The sequence below is a fragment of the Nerophis ophidion genome, linkage group LG02, assembly GCF_033978795.1.
Source record: "Nerophis ophidion isolate RoL-2023_Sa linkage group LG02, RoL_Noph_v1.0, whole genome shotgun sequence".
NCBI lineage: Eukaryota > Metazoa > Chordata > Actinopteri > Syngnathiformes > Syngnathidae > Nerophis > Nerophis ophidion.
In genome coordinates, this window is record NC_084612.1 from 21,290,715 (window position 1) to 21,309,092 (window position 18,378).

General features: G+C 38.3%; 1 protein-coding gene across 1 annotated transcript; it reads right to left on the bottom strand.

The window, feature by feature from the left end:
- Window positions 1-324: 324 nt before the first annotated feature.
- LOC133535513 (kinesin-like protein KIF26B) lies at window positions 325-13,309 on the bottom strand. Its single transcript, XM_061875410.1, has 3 exons — window positions 13,036-13,309; window positions 5,289-5,681; window positions 325-336 (listed from the first exon to the last, which is right to left on the bottom strand). The coding sequence occupies exons 1-3, from the start codon at window positions 13,093-13,095 to the stop codon at window positions 325-327; spliced, it is 465 nt and encodes a 154-aa protein (XP_061731394.1). The 5' UTR covers window positions 13,096-13,309.
- Between the last annotated feature and the right edge of the window lie 5,069 nt (window positions 13,310-18,378).

Genomic DNA, 18,378 nt, shown 5'->3' on the forward strand with positions numbered 1-18,378 from the left:
ACACGCACGCCCATTTTCTGCAGACATTCCAAATGCACAATATTCAGCAGTTGAAGGTCATCATTAGCATGTTGTTAACAGTCCTGTGCGTGTGTGTGTGTGTGTGTGTGTGTGTGTGTGTGTGTGTGTGTGTGTGTGTGTGTGTGTGTGTGTGTGTGTGTGTGTGTGCGTGCGTGCGTGCGTGCGTGCGTGCGTGCGTGCGTGCGTGCGTGCGTGCGAGTATGATAAATTAATGTATGAATTAGACACAGGTCGACAAGGAGGTTTATGTAGTTCTGACAATGGGGGGTTCATGTATGTGTCAGTGTTCAGTAGGGAAAACCCTCAAGTGTCATGCTGACAGAACAAACGCAGAAGATGAGCGCACAAATGCACACACACCATTTTGACACTACACTGTGCTGAGCTGGCATTTTTATTGAGGATAAAAGATAATCCGGTCACACTTGTTCACCAAGAGTGTGAATCCTGCTTTTAACTGACCCAGAACACCTTCAACATTCAATTGCCTTGGAAAAAAAAGGGCTTGAAACCACAGAAACAAAAACACACACTACGGTTAGTCCTTTTGTTGTGGTACTATATTAAATATTAATTCCTATACGTTTCAGCGATATCTTCTTATGGAAAAATACTTTAGGAATTTGGATATACTTTAATACTTATTGAGGAGTCAGTGAACAGCTTGCGTACACTAAGACAGGAGTTCTTAACCTTTTTGACCTCAAGGCCCAACTTTTCCACTACAGATGGGTTCGGAGCCCACTCAAATAGTAACACTTAATTAGTAATCTTACTCTTGCTTTTTATCATATAAAATTATTTTATCTAACGTACTTACAGTGTACAACCTCGTCAAATGACATGTTGTTAATCACAAAGATTCTTATTTATCTAACACATAATCCTTAGGCTTCGGTCAGGCTGATTGGAAAAATAAGTACTAATATACTGCATAAGAAGGGACTCATAAATAACTGACAAAAAAAATAAATGTAAATACAATTATGATATACTAAAATTTTAATTTTTTTTTTATGAATATGTTTCTTAACTAAACTATCAATAACATTTTAAAGTGCAAATGAAAATACAGCTTCATCCCTTTACTCATATTTTCTGCACTTAAGAAACTTCTCTATGACTTTAGCTCCAGACTTCCATCCCATCCATCCATTTTCTACCGCTTATTCCCTTTTGGGGTCGCGGGGGGCGCTGGCGCCTATCTCAGCTACAATCGGGAGGAAGGCGGTGTACACCCTGGACAAGTCGCCACCTCATCACAGGGCCAACACAGATAGACAGACAACATTCACATTCACAGACTTATTCTGGGTTTTTTTTCCGGTTGTTACCGCCTTCCGCCCGCTTGTAGCTTACATAGGCTCCAGCGCCCCCCGCGACCCCGAAAGGAATAAGCGGTAGGAAATGGATGGCTGGATGGATGTTATTACTGCCACAAGGGGTGGAAAAGTATATAACAACAGAGTACCGCTGCGTTCTACAGCTGAGAAACAAATGTTTTGTTGCCAGCCTTCTACGGTTAAGAAACACTGCACTAAGATACTGTAAATCGACATCCTTGTGAAATAGTTTCACATCTCATATTATGCTCGTAGCCACATGAGTGTACATAAAAAAAGTGTACAGTGAGTGTAATTTACTCCCCATAAAATGCATCCACCAACTACAACTGTGCTCTTTTTACCATGATGAGGAAAATGTTAAAAACACATTTCAAATAATGTATTGGTGTCCTTTCTATTAACAGTATCCATTAGGTCACATTGTTTCAGTTTCCTACTATCACGTTCACACTGCCTAACATTTATTGTACTTCCTCTCCCACTTGCCATGTCTATACTTTATATTTCCCACAATGGCACATTAACAGATGCTCAGAGCCTGATTTGTGACTGCTGTATCCATGGCTAAAAAAAAAAAACAGTCAGTTGCAAAAACCTAGAGGCAAAAATTATGCCACTAGAATCCTTCGACGCACACGGCATGAGCAGCATGTGTGATAATAAATGGATTTGATACACTGTGGCATGCAGTGACACATAACAAATGTGAATAACTGGGTGGCTGGTTGGTGGTAGCTGCCCAGGGACTTTGCAGGGTACAATACTTTCTACGGTTGTTACACACATTCTTGACCAGTTGAAGGTGTGGTATCATGTTGAAAAACTGTCATGTGACTCAGTTTCACAATGTCACACTACGTGTTGGCATTCATATGTCCCTCAATGAACCCCGGCTCCCTAGTGCCGGACTATGAGGCGCAAATTAAATCTTTTCATTTGCCTAAAAATCGGCAGCATGCCTAATAACTCGGTGCACCTAATGTACGTATTTATTCTGGTTGTGCTTACTGACCTCGATGCAATTTTATTTGGTATATAGTGTAATGATAAGTGTGACCAGTAGATGACAGTCACACTTGAGTTGAGTTGAGTTTGAGTTTATTTGGAAGATGCAAGCATACAACTTGATAAGTCACAATTTCCAGTTTCTCATTTCAACTTGTTCGAAAAGGAGTAGGAAGAAGCAGAGCTTATTTAACCCTCCCCCTTTTCTTGCTAAAACTTTTGTTGACTTCCTGTTTTCAATTTATTCACAATATTCTCCATAAGTAATCAAAATAAAAATAAACAGATAAATAATAATTGGTGAAGTAAGTTATATTTCATATGATGAGAAAAGTAAGATTATTTGAGAATGAATGAATGGATGAAATACATTCAGAATGTTTATCATAGTACTTTTTTGTACTTTGTAAACACTTTAAGTTTGAAGACTAAAGAGATATATGTGGACTGCAAGTTGACGCGAGTTCAATAAATGATGTTAGCAAGTACCCATAAGAAAACAACACCAAAACTTTGATGTTTCATTGAGAATATAGAACAATACATACGTTGCTCAAAAATCTGTCAAAATATTTTGGTACGAACTTGGTAAGCTACGAAGCCACAACACTTGAGCATTTCGGCTACCGTATTCAGACATACTTTACTTCAGCATATGGGTATTTCTATGGTGTGTGTATAAGGACCCTAAAATGTCACCTATTAGGAGACTTATTATTTGGCATTTTATTTTGCAATATTATGTAAAACCAACTTTTCTTACCTTTTAATATCTACTGATGTGTATTTGTGATCTGCATAAGTCCCAAAAATTGGTGTGCGTCCGCCATTGTGTTCTGCGCCGTAGTCAATAAGCTCCTTTTTGTCTATCCTCTTGGTGTGGGGCATTCATCCTCCCATGTTGCCATTTCTACTATAAAGTAGCATACAGTTTTAACTTATATCTGTCAGTAGATTTGTTCTGGAAGCGCTAAAAACAACGCCACATTCCGAAGAGACGTTCTGAAAAACAGAATCTATGCACTATTATGACCAAAGAGCGACCATTACATGTCATGAAGACCACAAGAAAGTGTTTTTAAATGTAAAAACAAATCATAATATGACCATTTTGTTGCGCCCAATAATCCAGTGCACCCTTTGTATGAACACAGAGCTGAATAGACCAGATCATCGGCAGTGTGCCTTATAATTTGGTGTGGCATATAGCCCGAAAAATACAGTACTGTCTATTTGTAGTCTTTACTTGTATTTCTCAGTGGATATTAAATATATTGTTATATTATGTTTTGTGTCTGCCATAGTGTCACCTGACATTTGAGTGCAGAGCTATCGGACGATTTTCATGGGAAAATATATCATTGCTATTACTGTTTAACAACGCATTTTAATGCCGATCACAAACACAGATCCACTCTGGCTGATATTGCATGTATTTTTATTCACATTGCTATTATTAGCTAACAACATCTAAACCTAATGCTTGTGCATGTGTTATGTATTTTCTTAATTACGTTATTACGTAAAAGCAACCTTGAGAGGGTGGGATGTACTGTGTAAAATTGGAAAGTTAGCGCCCTCTAGGCATTCGTTTGAATGTTGCAAACAGCGCCTTTAATGCATGTGATCGGTATCGGTATTGGTATCGGCCAATCTCACTAGTGGATGATCGGAATCAGCAGCATGAAACCCTGGTCGGAACGTACCTAATCTCTCCTGCTTTGCGAGCAGTATACTACTGTAGATTACTCCTTTGGTATCATATTTCTATTTTGACATGAAAACAGGGGATCAGAACATTCAGAGATGCTCTTATTCAACAATTGGATCATCCATCCATCCATCCATTTCCTACCGCTTAATCCCTTTTGGGGTCGCGGGGGGCACTGGCGCCTATCTCAACTACAATCGGGCGGAAGGTGGGGTACACCCTGGACAAGTCGCCACCTCATCACAGGGCCAACACAGATAGACAGACAACATTGGGTCAATTTAAAAAAACAAACAATGAATTGGTAAATTGGTTGTGATTATTTCTATAATCTATTGGAGAAACTGAGCACAAAATGTAATCTTGTACACACAATTCCGTAGACTTAAACACCATGTGTGTGGTATATCTCATTATCCATCCATCCATCCATTTTCTACCGCTTGTTCCCTTTCGGGGTCGCGGGGGGCGCTGGCGCCTATCTCAGCTACATTGTTTTTAATTCTTGGTCATGAGAAATGTTCTACAACAGGAACAATTCAGGAGGAAGTTAACAGTGTAAAAAATGATCTGCAGACATGGTGATCAATGTGTGCAGCGTATGATTCAATTCTTTATCATCAATCAACCAGCTCTCATGATGTGCCTATTGAGAGTCACTTTCCTGATGGATTTCAAATTGATTGCATGGATAGGAAGAAAAAAATAAAATAAATTGCATGCCAAATAAAATGGAAAAAGGAATGTAATCCATGAAGATTAATATTTGCTCTAAGTGCTCCATGATTGTAAGTAGTCCATTGATCATGTCAATTCCCACAAGAAGAAAGAAGCAATATAAGCAGTTAATCGATTTCAAGGAGGTGATATGAGGGACAAGCGGTAAAAAAAGGATGGATGGATGGATATGATCAATGAGTTAATGTGGGGACATTTATGCAGAATCCCCCCATAATAATATCAATAATAATAGTTCAAAGTCAACATTAGTCCACGCAGCTTCTCCTTAGCACAGATGGTCAGTGAGCGTTGGACAAACGAGCACATCCTTGTGATTTATGACAACAATAACCTTGATTAGATTGCAACACCTAAGGGAAAACAATAATGAAAGGATCTAATCGGTCATGTGTAAGCAAATTAATAAATGTCCAAATTTCAAAAGCAAGTTATTTTTAGAGAGCCGAACAACATACAGTACATACCTTGCTGGAGTAAGGTCCTGGGATTAGAAGCTTTAGCGCTTGTCTTTTCAACTCCTTCAGCCTTGTGTTGCAGTTCTCACACCAAATCCCTCTTTCGCTCCCAGGAGAACTTCCGCTGCCTGAGGCCGGGGAGCCCGTCCCGAAACCCGGGGAACCGCCGAGAGACCCGGGAGAGCCGGTGCAAATCCCCGGCGAGATGGTCCCCGGTGATCCAGAGAGGGATCCCGGTGAGGAAATCCCCGAGCCAGGGGATGGTGTGCCCGTGGAGCTGGGCATAGAACCAGCACCCTCTGGGGCGGGACGAGAGCTGGACCGGGTGGTTTCATCATACGTCTTACGGTACCAAGTGTCCGGGAAAAAAGAGGCCGATTTAGTAGGGGATGTGTCAGGCATCTGTGGGACGTACAAGAAAAGGAGAGAGTTTGAAAATTGCTGCATCGTATTCTGGTCCCCCATCCCACCCTCAACCCGGCATTTCCGCCCCATACACATAAACTTGGTATGTTTACATGCAATACAAAACACATTATTGCATGGATTTGGTTAAAACCAGCTTTTTAAAACCCTACACCAGGGGTCACTAACCTTTTTGAAACCAAGAGCTACTTCTTGGGTACTGATTAATGCGAAGGGCTACCAGTTTGATACACACTTAAATAAATTGCCAGAAATAGCCAATTTGCTCAATTTACCTTCAACTCTATGTTGTAGCGGTTGATTTACGGACATAATTCGCCACACCTAGTGCTTGACCTTATTGTTATTATTCACTGTACTGTTTGATTGTGCACATGACAATGTTGTTCTGTTTCACTGTACTGTTCAATTAGGCACATGACAAGGTTGTTCCGTTGCAGGTAATTCGGCTCGGCCCCTTTAAGTGGCCGTCAGGAGATTCTCCCAAAGGTGGGGGTTTGTTGTTCCCGCCATTTTGAGTGTTTAAGTTTCAGTCTGGTTTGTTCTAAAAGAATAAATGACGCACACGTTTTTGTGTCAACGATACTCGAAGTTGTCTTGCTTTCACGCTACAAGCACAACAATGTTATTATTAATTATTAAAGATATTTATCTTTGTGGAAACACTGATCATCTTAATGATTTCTCACAATAAATATAAATATAGAAACAGATACATTTTTTAGAAACATATTTCGACTCTTTCAAATTCAAAATCCAACCGAAAAAAAGATGAAAAAAACTAGCTAATTCGAATCTTTTTGAAAAAATTTAAAAAATAATTTGTGAAACATCATTAGTAATTTTTCTTGATTAAGATTTATTTAAGAATTTTGATGACCTGTTTTAAATAGGTTAAAATCCAATGTGCACTCTGTTAGAATATATAACAAATTGGACCAAGCTATATTTCTAACAAAGACAAATAATTTTTTCGAATTTTAATCATAATAAGTTTGAAGAAATATTTCACAAAACTTCTTCATCGAAAAAACAGAAGCTAAAACGAAGAATTGAATTAAAATGTATTTATTATTCTTTAAAATAAAAAACTAAAATTACTTGAACATTTATTTAAATGGTCAGGAAAGAAGAGGGAGGAATTTAAAAGGTAAAAAAGTATATGTGTTTAAAAATCCTAAAATCATTTTTAAGGTTGTATTTTTTCTCTAAAATTGTCTTTCTGAAAGTTAAAAGGAGCAAAGTAAAAAAATTAATGAATTCATTTAAACAAGTGAAGACCAAGTCTTTAAAATATTTTCTTGGACTTTCAGATTCTATTTGAGGTTTGTCTCTCTTAGAATTAAAAATTTTGAGCAAAGCGAGACCAGCTTTCTAATAAATAAATAAAATTAAAAAAAAAAAGAGGCAGCTCACTGGTAAGTGCTGCTATTGGAGCTATTTTTAGAACAGGCCAGCGGGCGACTCATCTGGTCCTTACGAGCTACCTGGTGCCCGCGGGCACCGCGTTGGTGAACCCCTGCCCTACAAATATCTAGCGCATATCTCGATAAACTCCGTAAATTATTTTGTTTTGTTCAAGAAAACAAGTTAGTTTTTTCAATTTTTAAAAAGCCAACAAATTCAATATGGGATCTGAGCCATTGGTGTCATTGTGGTTTGTGCAGCCCTTTGAGACATTTGTGATTAAAGGCTGTTTAAGTAAACTTTGATTAATGATTGATTGAATACAACATTGTCTAGAATATGAATTTGAGTTATCATTATTATTAATGGTCATTATTATTTTAAATATAATCGGTCAAGTTTTCCTATGAAGTGTAAAATAGAGATCATTATCAGTGAATGATACCAGTCATAATAATAAATAATTATAATTATCATTATTGTACGGTTATCATATTATTATGATGGGGGTTAAGTCTCCTTCTATCTTTAAAAAAGAGTAATGCCTCTGTTTCTAACTTTAATCATTGGTTCTTGAACACACCACAGTGCAATAAAATGCAAAAGTGAAACTTGTACATACGTAAAGTTCTTCTATGGTGCTATGAAAACATTTATTATATTATTACCTGTATTTTATCGCGTTTTCTTGTTCCAAAATGCTGGTGCTATGTGTAAATGCTGAAAGAGGAACTGCACTTTTAGGGGAATTTTGCCTATCGTTCACAATCATTTTGAAAGACTTGACAACAGATGTATTTTTTTTTGCATTCTAACTCAGAAATAAACTTTAATAAAATGGATAATAGAAGGTTGAGGACATACTCCAACAAGTTGGTACACTTTGACAACAGGTTTAGACTTTAGATTTTGCGAAGATTATGAGTCATTTTTCATCTTAATGGGAATATCACAAGAATATTTTAGTCGGCATCCTAATGACAGCAGACATTGTATAGCAAGGGATGTTTGTTGGCTCTAATAAAGTCTGCAGTAAGTAGTAATCAGTGATTAAAAAAGCAAATGCTTATTTATCAAAATACATAAATAGTAAATGTTATTATAAATGGGCCCGTTACTGCATTACATATATACTTTCCTCATACATAAACCTTACTGAAGGTGTTTGGATGTTGTTTAAGGGTGTTGTAGGCAGAATAGAGCTGCCTCCCTAGGCTTCATTGTAAACTAACTTTTGATCACTATTATTTACTATTTAGAATACATTAAAAAAACATGTGTACTTCTGTTACATAGGGATTGTGATTGATGGGTAGAATTCCCCCCCAAAGTGTGGTTCCCCTTTAAAAGTGAGCTTGTGATGTCTGTGTTGGTTTGAGTCAAGCAATCTTTTTACTTTCACAGTGATAGTAATTTAATAAAAATGTATGACGTTTTTAAAATCTAAACTACAATGGTAGAAAAAAAAATCTTCAAACTGTAGAAAAACCAGAACCCCCACACTTTTGGATTGATAGAATCAAACATCTTCAGTCAGTCATGGGCGTCCAGACGCAAGATCCGACGTGTTGACGTGTGTTATTATTAATCCTAAACTCTGAGTATACGCCACTTCTTACAGAAACATCAAATGGGCCACAAAGAGTTGGGGTAAATCCAGTCGTGTCATTGATGTGGTGGCCAAGTGGCACCTGAAATCTCTCGTTAGGGGTTAAATAAGTAGCAGGAGTGACACAGGCATGCTGATATTACAATATTCTCATTAGACAGAGATACAGTTGTGTAATTAACATTAGCGCTGTTATTATTACTAAGTATACATGATAGCTGCCTACTTCTCAGTGGGAATTGAAAGGTCATGAATGTATTTATTCTATTTTTCAACAATTTGAAATGGGTCTCAGCTAGATCCTACAATTCAACCATCCATCCATCCATTTTCTACCGCTTGTCCCGTTCTGGGTCGCGGGGGTTCGCTGGAGCCTATCTCTGCTGCATTCGGGCGGAAGTCATGGTACACCCTGGACAAGTCGCTACCTCATCGCAGGGCCAACACAGATAGACAGACAACATTCACACTCACATTCACACACTAGGGCCAATTTCATGTTGCCAATCAACCTATCCTACAATAATCTTTTTAAAGTGTCTCGGTTAAAAGCTAGTCTTGATGAAGGTTAAAGGTACTTGTCAGATGTCTTATTGCATGAAACACATGTTGTGCGCCTGTAGCTTTAATGCTAATGATCTGTGTTTGACCACTGTCTGACAATAGGTGGCTTCTAAAAAGGCCCTTGTACACTTAATGCACTTTTTACAGCTATACATTGTCCACCTTAATAGATGCCATGTAACACATACAACAAATTCATGCATAGTGAAGCCTGTCTTTCGAAAAGCGGAGGAAGGAGGCGTTCCTTCATGACGGACAAAAATGACCTTTTGAGCCTCCCTTCTCGCTAAAAAGTGGAGCCAACAAGTGAGGCAAGTGATAGTTTTTATCAGGTTTGGTGCTCATAAAAACATGCTCAAGGGACATGTTTTACTGTTGGAACCTGATTAAAAAGTCACTTTTGCATTCAGAACAAAAAAGTTATATTACAAAGCAGCACTGGCACAGTGGGAGTCACTTTCTGTCATTTGGGAGACAAATAATTTAACAGTAAAGTACACCATTGGTGCAATAATGGCATTAATACATTAATACTGGTATTATTTGTACCATGTGGTTCTAAAAGTATGAGAATATGCTTTATGGTAGTTCATTTTAAAATTGTGGTATGTGTACCACTAGTGGTACACGGGCTCTATCTAGTGGTACGCCAAATAATTACTTTTTGCATAAAGTACAGTGTTTTATTTTCTGATATTCAAACACAGCGTTACTGTTCAAACTGTGTGTAATGTTACAGTGGCCAAATATATTAAATATACTTGATTAATAAAAACCTCCTGTCTTGTTTTAATTTTCACTTAGGCCTACTACGCTACTGTATTTTAATATTTATATACTTGGAGAGACATTTTTTTCTTAATTGGTACTGGGGGAAAATTTAAACCCGCCGCTTTACAGTATTGTATAGGCCAGGGGTCGGCAACCCAAAATGTTGAAAGAGCCATATTGGACCAAAAATACAAAAATAAATCTGTTTGGAGCCGCAAAACATTAAAAGCCATATTACATTTGGATACTGTATCATGGGATATAAATTTAACTAAGAGGACTTAAAGGAAACTAAATGAGCTCAAATATAGCTACAAATGAGGCATAATGATGCAATATGTACATACAGCCAGCCTAAATAGCATCTTAGCATCGATTGGCTTTCAGTCATGCAGTGACCAAATATGTCTGACTAGCACTCCACACAAGTCAATAACATCAACAAAACTCACCTTTGTGCATTCACGCACAACGTTAAAAGTTCGGTGGACAAAATGAGACAGAAAAAGAAGTGGCATAAAACACGTCCTAGAATGTAGGAGAAAGTTTTACATGTAACCAATCTATGGCAGGGGTCACCAACCTTTTTGAAACCAAGAGCTACTTCTTGGGTACTGATTAATGCGAAGGGCTACTAGTTTGATACACACTTAAATATATTGCCAGAAATAGCCAATTTGCTCAATTTACCTTTAACTCTGTTATTATTAATAATTAATGATATTTATCTTTGTGGAAACACTGATCATCTTAATGATCCCTCACAATAAATATATATTGTTGATGACATGTTTTAAATAGGTTAAAATCCAATCTACACTTTGTTAGAATATATAACAAATAGGACCAAGCTATATTTCTAACAAAGATGAATCATTATTTCTTCTAGATTTTCCAGAACAAAAATTTTAAAAGAAATTCAAAAGACTTTGAAATAAGATTTAAATTTGATTCTACACATTTTCTAGATTTGCCAGACTATTTTTTTTTATCTTAATCATAATAAGTTTGAATAAATATTTTACAAATATTCTTAGTTGAAAAAAACAGAAGCTAAAATGAGGAATTCAATTAAAATGTATCTAATATTCTTTACAAAAAAAAAATACTTGAACATTGATTTAAATTGTCAGGAAAGAAGAGGAAGGAATTTGAAAGGTAAAAAGGTATATGTGTTTAAAAATCCTAAAATAATTTTTAAGGTTGTATTTTTTCTCTAAAATTGTCTTTCTGAAAATTATAAGAAGCAAAGTAAAAAAAATTATGAATTTATTTAAACAAGTGAAGACCAAGTCTTTCAAATATTTTCTTGGATTTTCAAATTCTATTTGAGTTTTGTCTCTCTTAGAATTAAAAATGTCGAGCAAAGCGAGACCAGCTTGCTAGTAAATAAATACAATTTGAAAAATAAAGGCAGCTCACTGTTAAGTGCTGCTATTTGAGCTATTTTTAAAACAGGCCAGCGGGCTACTCATCTGGTCCTTACGGGCTACCTGGTGCCCGTGGGCATCGCGTTGGTGACCCCTGGTCTATGGTGACTTGAAGGACCGCCAAAATTACTCGAATCAGTGAAGTATGTTTAATAGAAACAGTGTGCTTTATAACAATTAGGGAGGTTTGTGTGGTGTTTGTCTTCCTGCAGAAACCATATTAAAACAAAAAAGGATTTTTCCCCTCAATTATTTACATTTTTCATACATTTTTGAAAAAGCTCCAGAGAGCCACTAGGGCGGCGCTAAAAAGCTGCATGCGGCTCAATAGCCGCGGGTTGCCGACCCCCGGTATAGGCAGACTGACAACTGTCATACTAATCTGGGGTTCCTCTTGTCCCTCATGGGACAAAGGCTGACTTGCTTGTCCTTTTAGTAAATTGGTGTGGTATTTTGACCATCATTTTTCTTGTGTTATTCCAACATGATTTTCCCCAAGAGGGTTTTTTTATGTAAAATTTTAAAATTTTAATGTCCAATTATTTCACAGGTGTACGATACAATACACTGGCAGCTATACCCATAAAACCAAACAGGACAAAGGGCATAAAAACATTTGGAGTTCCATCCTTCCCATCCATTTTCTATCGCTTGTCCCATTCGGGGTCGCGGGTGTGCTGGAGCCTATCCCAGCTGCACTCGGCGGAAGGCGGCGTACATCCTGGACAAGTCGCCACCTCATCGCAGGGCCAACACAGATTGACAGACCACATTCACACACTAGGGCCAATTTAGTTATGCCAATCAACCTATACCCAGGTGCATGTCTTTCTTTGGAGGTGGGAGGAAGCCGTAGTACCCTGAGGGAACCCACACAATCACAAGGAGCACATGCAAACTCCACACAGAAAGATCCCCAGCCCAGAATCGAACCCAGGACCTTCGTATTGTGAGGCACAAGCACTAACCCGAGTTTCACAGTGCTGCCCCATTTGGAGTTCATATTTTATTTTACTAAATTTCCTCAAAACTCTTGCTACCATAAACGAAAATATCAAACAAGAAAATGTTTTTAACCCTTTAAAGGCCTTTTGATAAAATAATGCAAAATTTAAAATTAGTATATATTTGCCTAACATTATTTTGACAAAGCTAAATATCTGATCAAAAGAGTAAATAAAAATAAAAATAAAAAGTTTGTATGTTTGATATTTGTGTTTAGGACTTTGAGAAATTTGAGCAAAAAAGGGGGGGAAATCCAAAAATGCACAAAATTATGGAGTTTGATGGCCTGTTTGGCTTGAAGAAAATGAATGTGTCCAAATAGTTCATCTTTCATTTTCCCAAGATATTTTGGGCAACATTGGGGACTTCAATCCCCCAACAGACACACGCCAACATGTCCAACAACTTCACATTTTCCAATAACAGCCACCGCTTTGGCAAGTTCAAAATGTACGTTCTTTTTTTTATTGATAAAAAGATGTCTTGGATCAATACAATCATTGCTGATCAATAATCAATAAAGTGAGGTTTGTCTGTCTCTTACTGTGTATTTCCTGCCCCGGCCGGCCACAGATCTCTCCTTGGACCCCGATAGTGAAGTCATGTTGAAGGTGAGCACAGGAAAAAGGATGAGGAGGCAGATCTCTGCTGATATGTCTTCACATCCAAAAAGGTGAATTTTTCAATTGCTCCTCCATCATTTGGTGCATATCAGGTACTTCCAGGTGCGAGTAAAGCAAACCCTGTTATGTTCGCTGAACCAATTAAATGTTGTCTTGTCTCTTGTCTCCTGTTGAGTGACTCTCCGGAGCTCCACGCTCTGCAGACGGCGGACGATCACTGACTAGACGCCGGTGGGCAGCACATTTGGATGGGGGGCGGGTCCATATCAGTGTGTGGGCGTGGTCACAGTGGTCCTTCATATCCACAGCATGCATACACGACATACTCATAAGTGACTTTTGTTGTTTAATATTTGAAAATGTATACCTAGTTTGCATGATGAGGTAATTTATTTGCTTATATGATGTGTTTTTTTACTTTTAGGAGGCCAGTCTCGTATTAAAAGTAACGTATACAACTTACACATTTGATGTTGTACATAAAATGTAAACTTTCTTCATATTTGATTTTAAGTCAACACCGTACCGGCGCTATATGATTTAAAATTGCGATCAAAACGGAAAACAGGTTTGCACCTGCATCAAAACGTTTCAGAGAGTATTTGTTACAGTGTATTGCTGCCCTCTGCTGTTGATCAAATCTTACTGTTCCCAGCAAGGCATTTTGTTTGGGCGGTATAGCTCGGTTGGTAGTGCAGCCGTGCCAGCAATTTGAGGGTTGCAGGTTCGATCCCCGCTTCCGCCATCCCAGTCACTGCCGTTGTGTCCTTGGGCAAGACACTTTACCCACCTGCTCCCAGTGCCACCCACACTGGTTTAAATGTAACTTAGATATTGGGTTTCACTATGTAAAGTGCTTTGAGTCACTAGAGGAAAAAGCGCTATATAAATATAATTCACTTCACAATTTACAATTAACAAATGTGTTAATGTGATCGTGAATGTTGTCTGTCTGCGATGAGGTGGCGACTTGTCCAGGGTGTACGCCGCCTTCCACCCGATTGTAGCTGAGATAGGCACAAGCGCCCCCCGCCACCCCAAAGGGAATAAGCGGTAGAAAAATGGATGGAATAACAATTTTTTTCGTGACATAGTATTTTTTTCATTAACATTTTATTTATTTGTTGATTATTTATTGGAATTTTATTTTGCATTTATTCATTTTCTGAAAGTCAGGAAATAAATATAATTATCACGAAACGATTTAGTGCAGTGGTTCTTAACCTGGGTTCGATCAAACCCTAGGGCAGTGGTTCTCAAATGGGGGTACGCGTACCCCTGGGCGTACTTGAAGGTATGCCAAGGGGTACGTGAGATTTTTTAAAGAAATATTCTAAAAATAGCAACAATTCAAAAATCCTTTATAAATATATTTATTGAATAATACTTCAACAAAATATGAATGTAAGTTCATAAACTGTGAAAAGAAATGCAGCAATGCAATATTCAGTGTTGACAGTTAGATTTTTTGTGGACATGTTCTATAAATATTGACGTTAAATATTTCTTTTTTTGTGAAGAAATGTTTAGAATTAAGTTGATGAACCAAGATTAATCTCTATTACAATCCCCAAAGAGGGCACTTTAAGTTGATGATTACTTCTATGTGTAGAAATCTTTATTTATAATTGAATCAATTGTTTATTTTTCAACAAGCTTGTAGTTATTTTTATATATATTTTTTCCAAATAGTTCGAGAAAGACCACTACAAATGAGCAATATTTTGCACTGCTATACAATTTAATAAATCAGAAACTGATGACATAGTGCTATATTTTACTTTTTTATCTCTTTTTTTTCAACCAAAAATGCTTTGCTCTGATTAGGGGGTACATGAATTTAAAAAAATGTTCACAGGGGGTACGTCACTGAAAAAATGTTGAGACCCACTGCCCTAGGGGTTCGGTGAGTCGGCCTCAGGGGTTCGGGGGAGGTCAAAAGACACCCGACTCATCGTGTAAATAAAAACTTTTCCCTATCGCCGTATTATGATACCCCCAAACAATGTTCCCTCTAATTTTCCATCTTATTCGCAGGTGTATAATTTGTTGTGAGTTCATGCACTGTGTTGGTTTTGTTCTTTGAACAAGATGATGTTCATGCACAGTTCATTTTGTTTGCTCGCGGAAAATAAACATCCTAATCTACGATTTGACTCCCTCGAACGGCCTTGATGCTGGTGAAACAGGACCAGGCTGTTTCGAAAACACCCCCGAGAACACCTCAATGATATACGCTTTTGACCTCCCCCCCTCCTCAACGACACCTGGAGTCGAACTTTTGCAGATCGGCCTCAGTCTAAAAAACATTGCATCATCACACCCAAGACAATTGGGCATACACGCACACACACCCCACCCCAACCCCACGCCTTCACCCCCGCTTTTTCCCCTCACGGTGATGGTCGGATGGCAGCGCTTCAAAGCAGCAGTCGTCTTCCATGGACCCAACTCCCCTGCCCCTCTGTTGCGAGTTTGTCGTGATTAAATGTAACGTGTTTATGTGTGCATTGCATGGAGTTTTTTTTCCCACTCCAGATTAGGTCCCCCCTTAAGAGCCCAGTCTAGATTGTATTTTTTTACTCATCTTCTTCCCCGGCGTTTTACCTTTTCCCATCTTTTACGGGGCGCCTGGTGGCGACCCATCAGCGTTCCTGTTCTGTAACCCTGTACACTGTTTTTTTGTCTAATCTTGAAAGGGTTTGTGCTGTGAACAAAAAAATTGTTGTACTTGTTGCAATGACAATAAATACCTACTGACCTTCACCAGTAAAATATATAACTTTGTCTTGAATTTGGAAAAAAAAAAACATTTTATTTTTCAGTAAAGAAGGTTTCGGTGAATGCGCATATGAAACTGGTGGGGTTCGGTACCTCCAACAAGGTTAAGAACCACTGATCTAGTGCAGCGGTTCTCAAATGGGGGTACGCGTACCCCTGGGGGTACTTGAAGGTATGCCAAGGAGTATGTGAGACTTTTTTAAGAAATATTCTAAAAATAGCAACAATTCAAAAATCCTTTATAAATATATTTATTGAATAATACTTCAACAAAATATGAATGTAAGTTCATAAACTGTGAAAAGAAATGCAGCAATGTAATATTCAGTGTTGACAGTTAGATTTTTTGTGGACATGTTCTATAAATATTGACGTTAAATATTTCTTTTTTTGTGAAGAAATGTTTAGAATTAAGTTCATGAACCAAGATTAATCTCTATTACAATCCCCAAAGAGGGCACTTTAAGTTGATGATTACTTCTATGTGTAGAAATCTTTATTTATAATTGAATCAATTGTTTATTTTTCAACAAGCTTGTAGTTATTTTTATATATTTTTTTCCAAATAGTTCAAGAAAGACCACTACAAATGAGCAATATTTTGCACTGCTATACAATTTAATAAATCAGAAACTGATGACATAGTGCTATATTTTACTTTTTTATCTCTTTTTTTTCAACCAAAAATGCTTTGCTCTGATTAGGGGGTACATGAATTTAAAAAAATGTTCACAGGGGGTACGTCACTGAAAAAATGTTGAGACCCACTGCCCTAGGGGTTCGGTGAGTCGGCCTCAGGGATTCGGGGGAGGTCAAAAGACACCCGACTCATCGTGTAAATAAAAACTTTTCCCTATCGCCGTATTATGATGCCCCCAAACAATGTTCCCTCTAATTTTCCATCTGATTCGCAGGTGTATAATTTGTTGTGAGTTCATGCACTGTGTTGGTTTTGTTCTTTGAACAAGATGATGTTCATGCACAGTTCATTTTGTTTGCTCGCGGAAAATAAACATCCTAATCTACGATTTGACTCCCTCGAACGGCCTTGATGCTGTGGAAACAGGACCAGGCTGTTTCGAAAACACCCCCGAGAACACCTCAATGATATACGCTTTTGACCTCCCCCCCTCCTCAACGACACCTGGAGTCGAACTTTTGCGGATCGGCCTCAGTCTAAAAAACATTGCATCATCACACCCAAGACAATTGGGCATACACGCACACACACCCCACCCCAACCCCACGCCTTCACCACCGCTTTTTCCCCTCACGGTGATGGTCGGATGGCAGCGCTTCAAAGCAGCAGTCGTCTTCTATGGACCCAACTCCCCTGCCCCTCTGTTGCGAGTTTGTCGTGATTAAATGTAACGTGTTTATGTGTGCATTGCATGGAGTTTTTTTTCCCACTCCAGATTAGGTCCCCCCTAAGAGCCCAGTCTAGATTGTATTTTTTTACTCATCTTCTTCCCCGGCGTTTTACCTTTTCCCATCTTTTACGGGGCGCCTTGTGGCGACCCATCAGCGTTCCTGTTCTGTAACCCTGTACACTGTTTTTTTGTCTAATCTTGAAAGGGTTTGTGCTGTAAACAAAAAAATTGTTGTACTTGTTGCAATGACAATAAATACCTACTGACCTTCACCAGTAAAATATATAACTTTGTCTTGAATTTGGAAAAAAAAAAACATTTTATTTTTCAGTAAAGAAGGTTTCGGTGAATGCGCATATGAAACTTGTGGGGTTCGGTACCTCCAATAAGGTTAAGAACCACTGATCTAGGGCAGTGGTTCTCAAATGGGGGTACGCGTACCCCTGGGGGTACTTGAAGGTATGCCAAGGAGTATGTGAGATTTTAATTAATTTAAAACCTCTTCTCACTCCTACGTTTACCAAAGGCATGCGGTAAAAGTAAGCATGCGCTAATTATTTTAAAACCTCTTCTCACTCCGGCCCTTACCAAAGGCATGCAGTAATAACTTTAGTGTGATATAGGCTTGGTTCTTAAGTCTTACTGAATAGCTCTTAATCTTCTTCCCTTTATGCGATTTTGAAAATGATGACAGGGGAAGTGTCACTCGTGGCGTCACGAGTTTGACCAGGCGGTAATACAAAACATGCGCTAATTATTTTGCGAAGCGAGTTTGACCCGGCAGTAATTCAAGCATGGCCGGCTCTACGCAGGGGCAAGAGGGGGCAGAGCCCCCTTAAATAAATGTCTTGCCCCCTCAAATCAAAATTTGAGAAAGCAAATTTTAATAAACTCATAAAATTACTACATTACAAGTTGACAAAATTATCTGCACTAGCGGAAAAATCCGCCGAAAAAGGGACACACACGATATAGAAGTGTTGGCTTCCCTCTAATCCCTCCCTCTGCTGTGCGTGTATTTACCATTCCACATTCCACAGGCTGCGCAGCAGACACACACCCGCACACACCCCTCAGCCCTCAGTAAACATCCAATCACTGTTGCAGTATGAA

Excerpts from the sequence above, each read along its gene's own strand:
- LOC133535513 (XM_061875410.1), bottom strand. The coding sequence starts at position 13,095 with ATGACTTCACTATCGGGGTCCAAGGAGAGATCTGTGGCCGGCCGGGGC. Across the intron at positions 5,682-13,035 it reads GCCGGGGCAGGAAATACACA|ATGCCTGACACATCCCCTAC; the intron begins GTAAGAGACAGA and ends TACGTCCCACAG.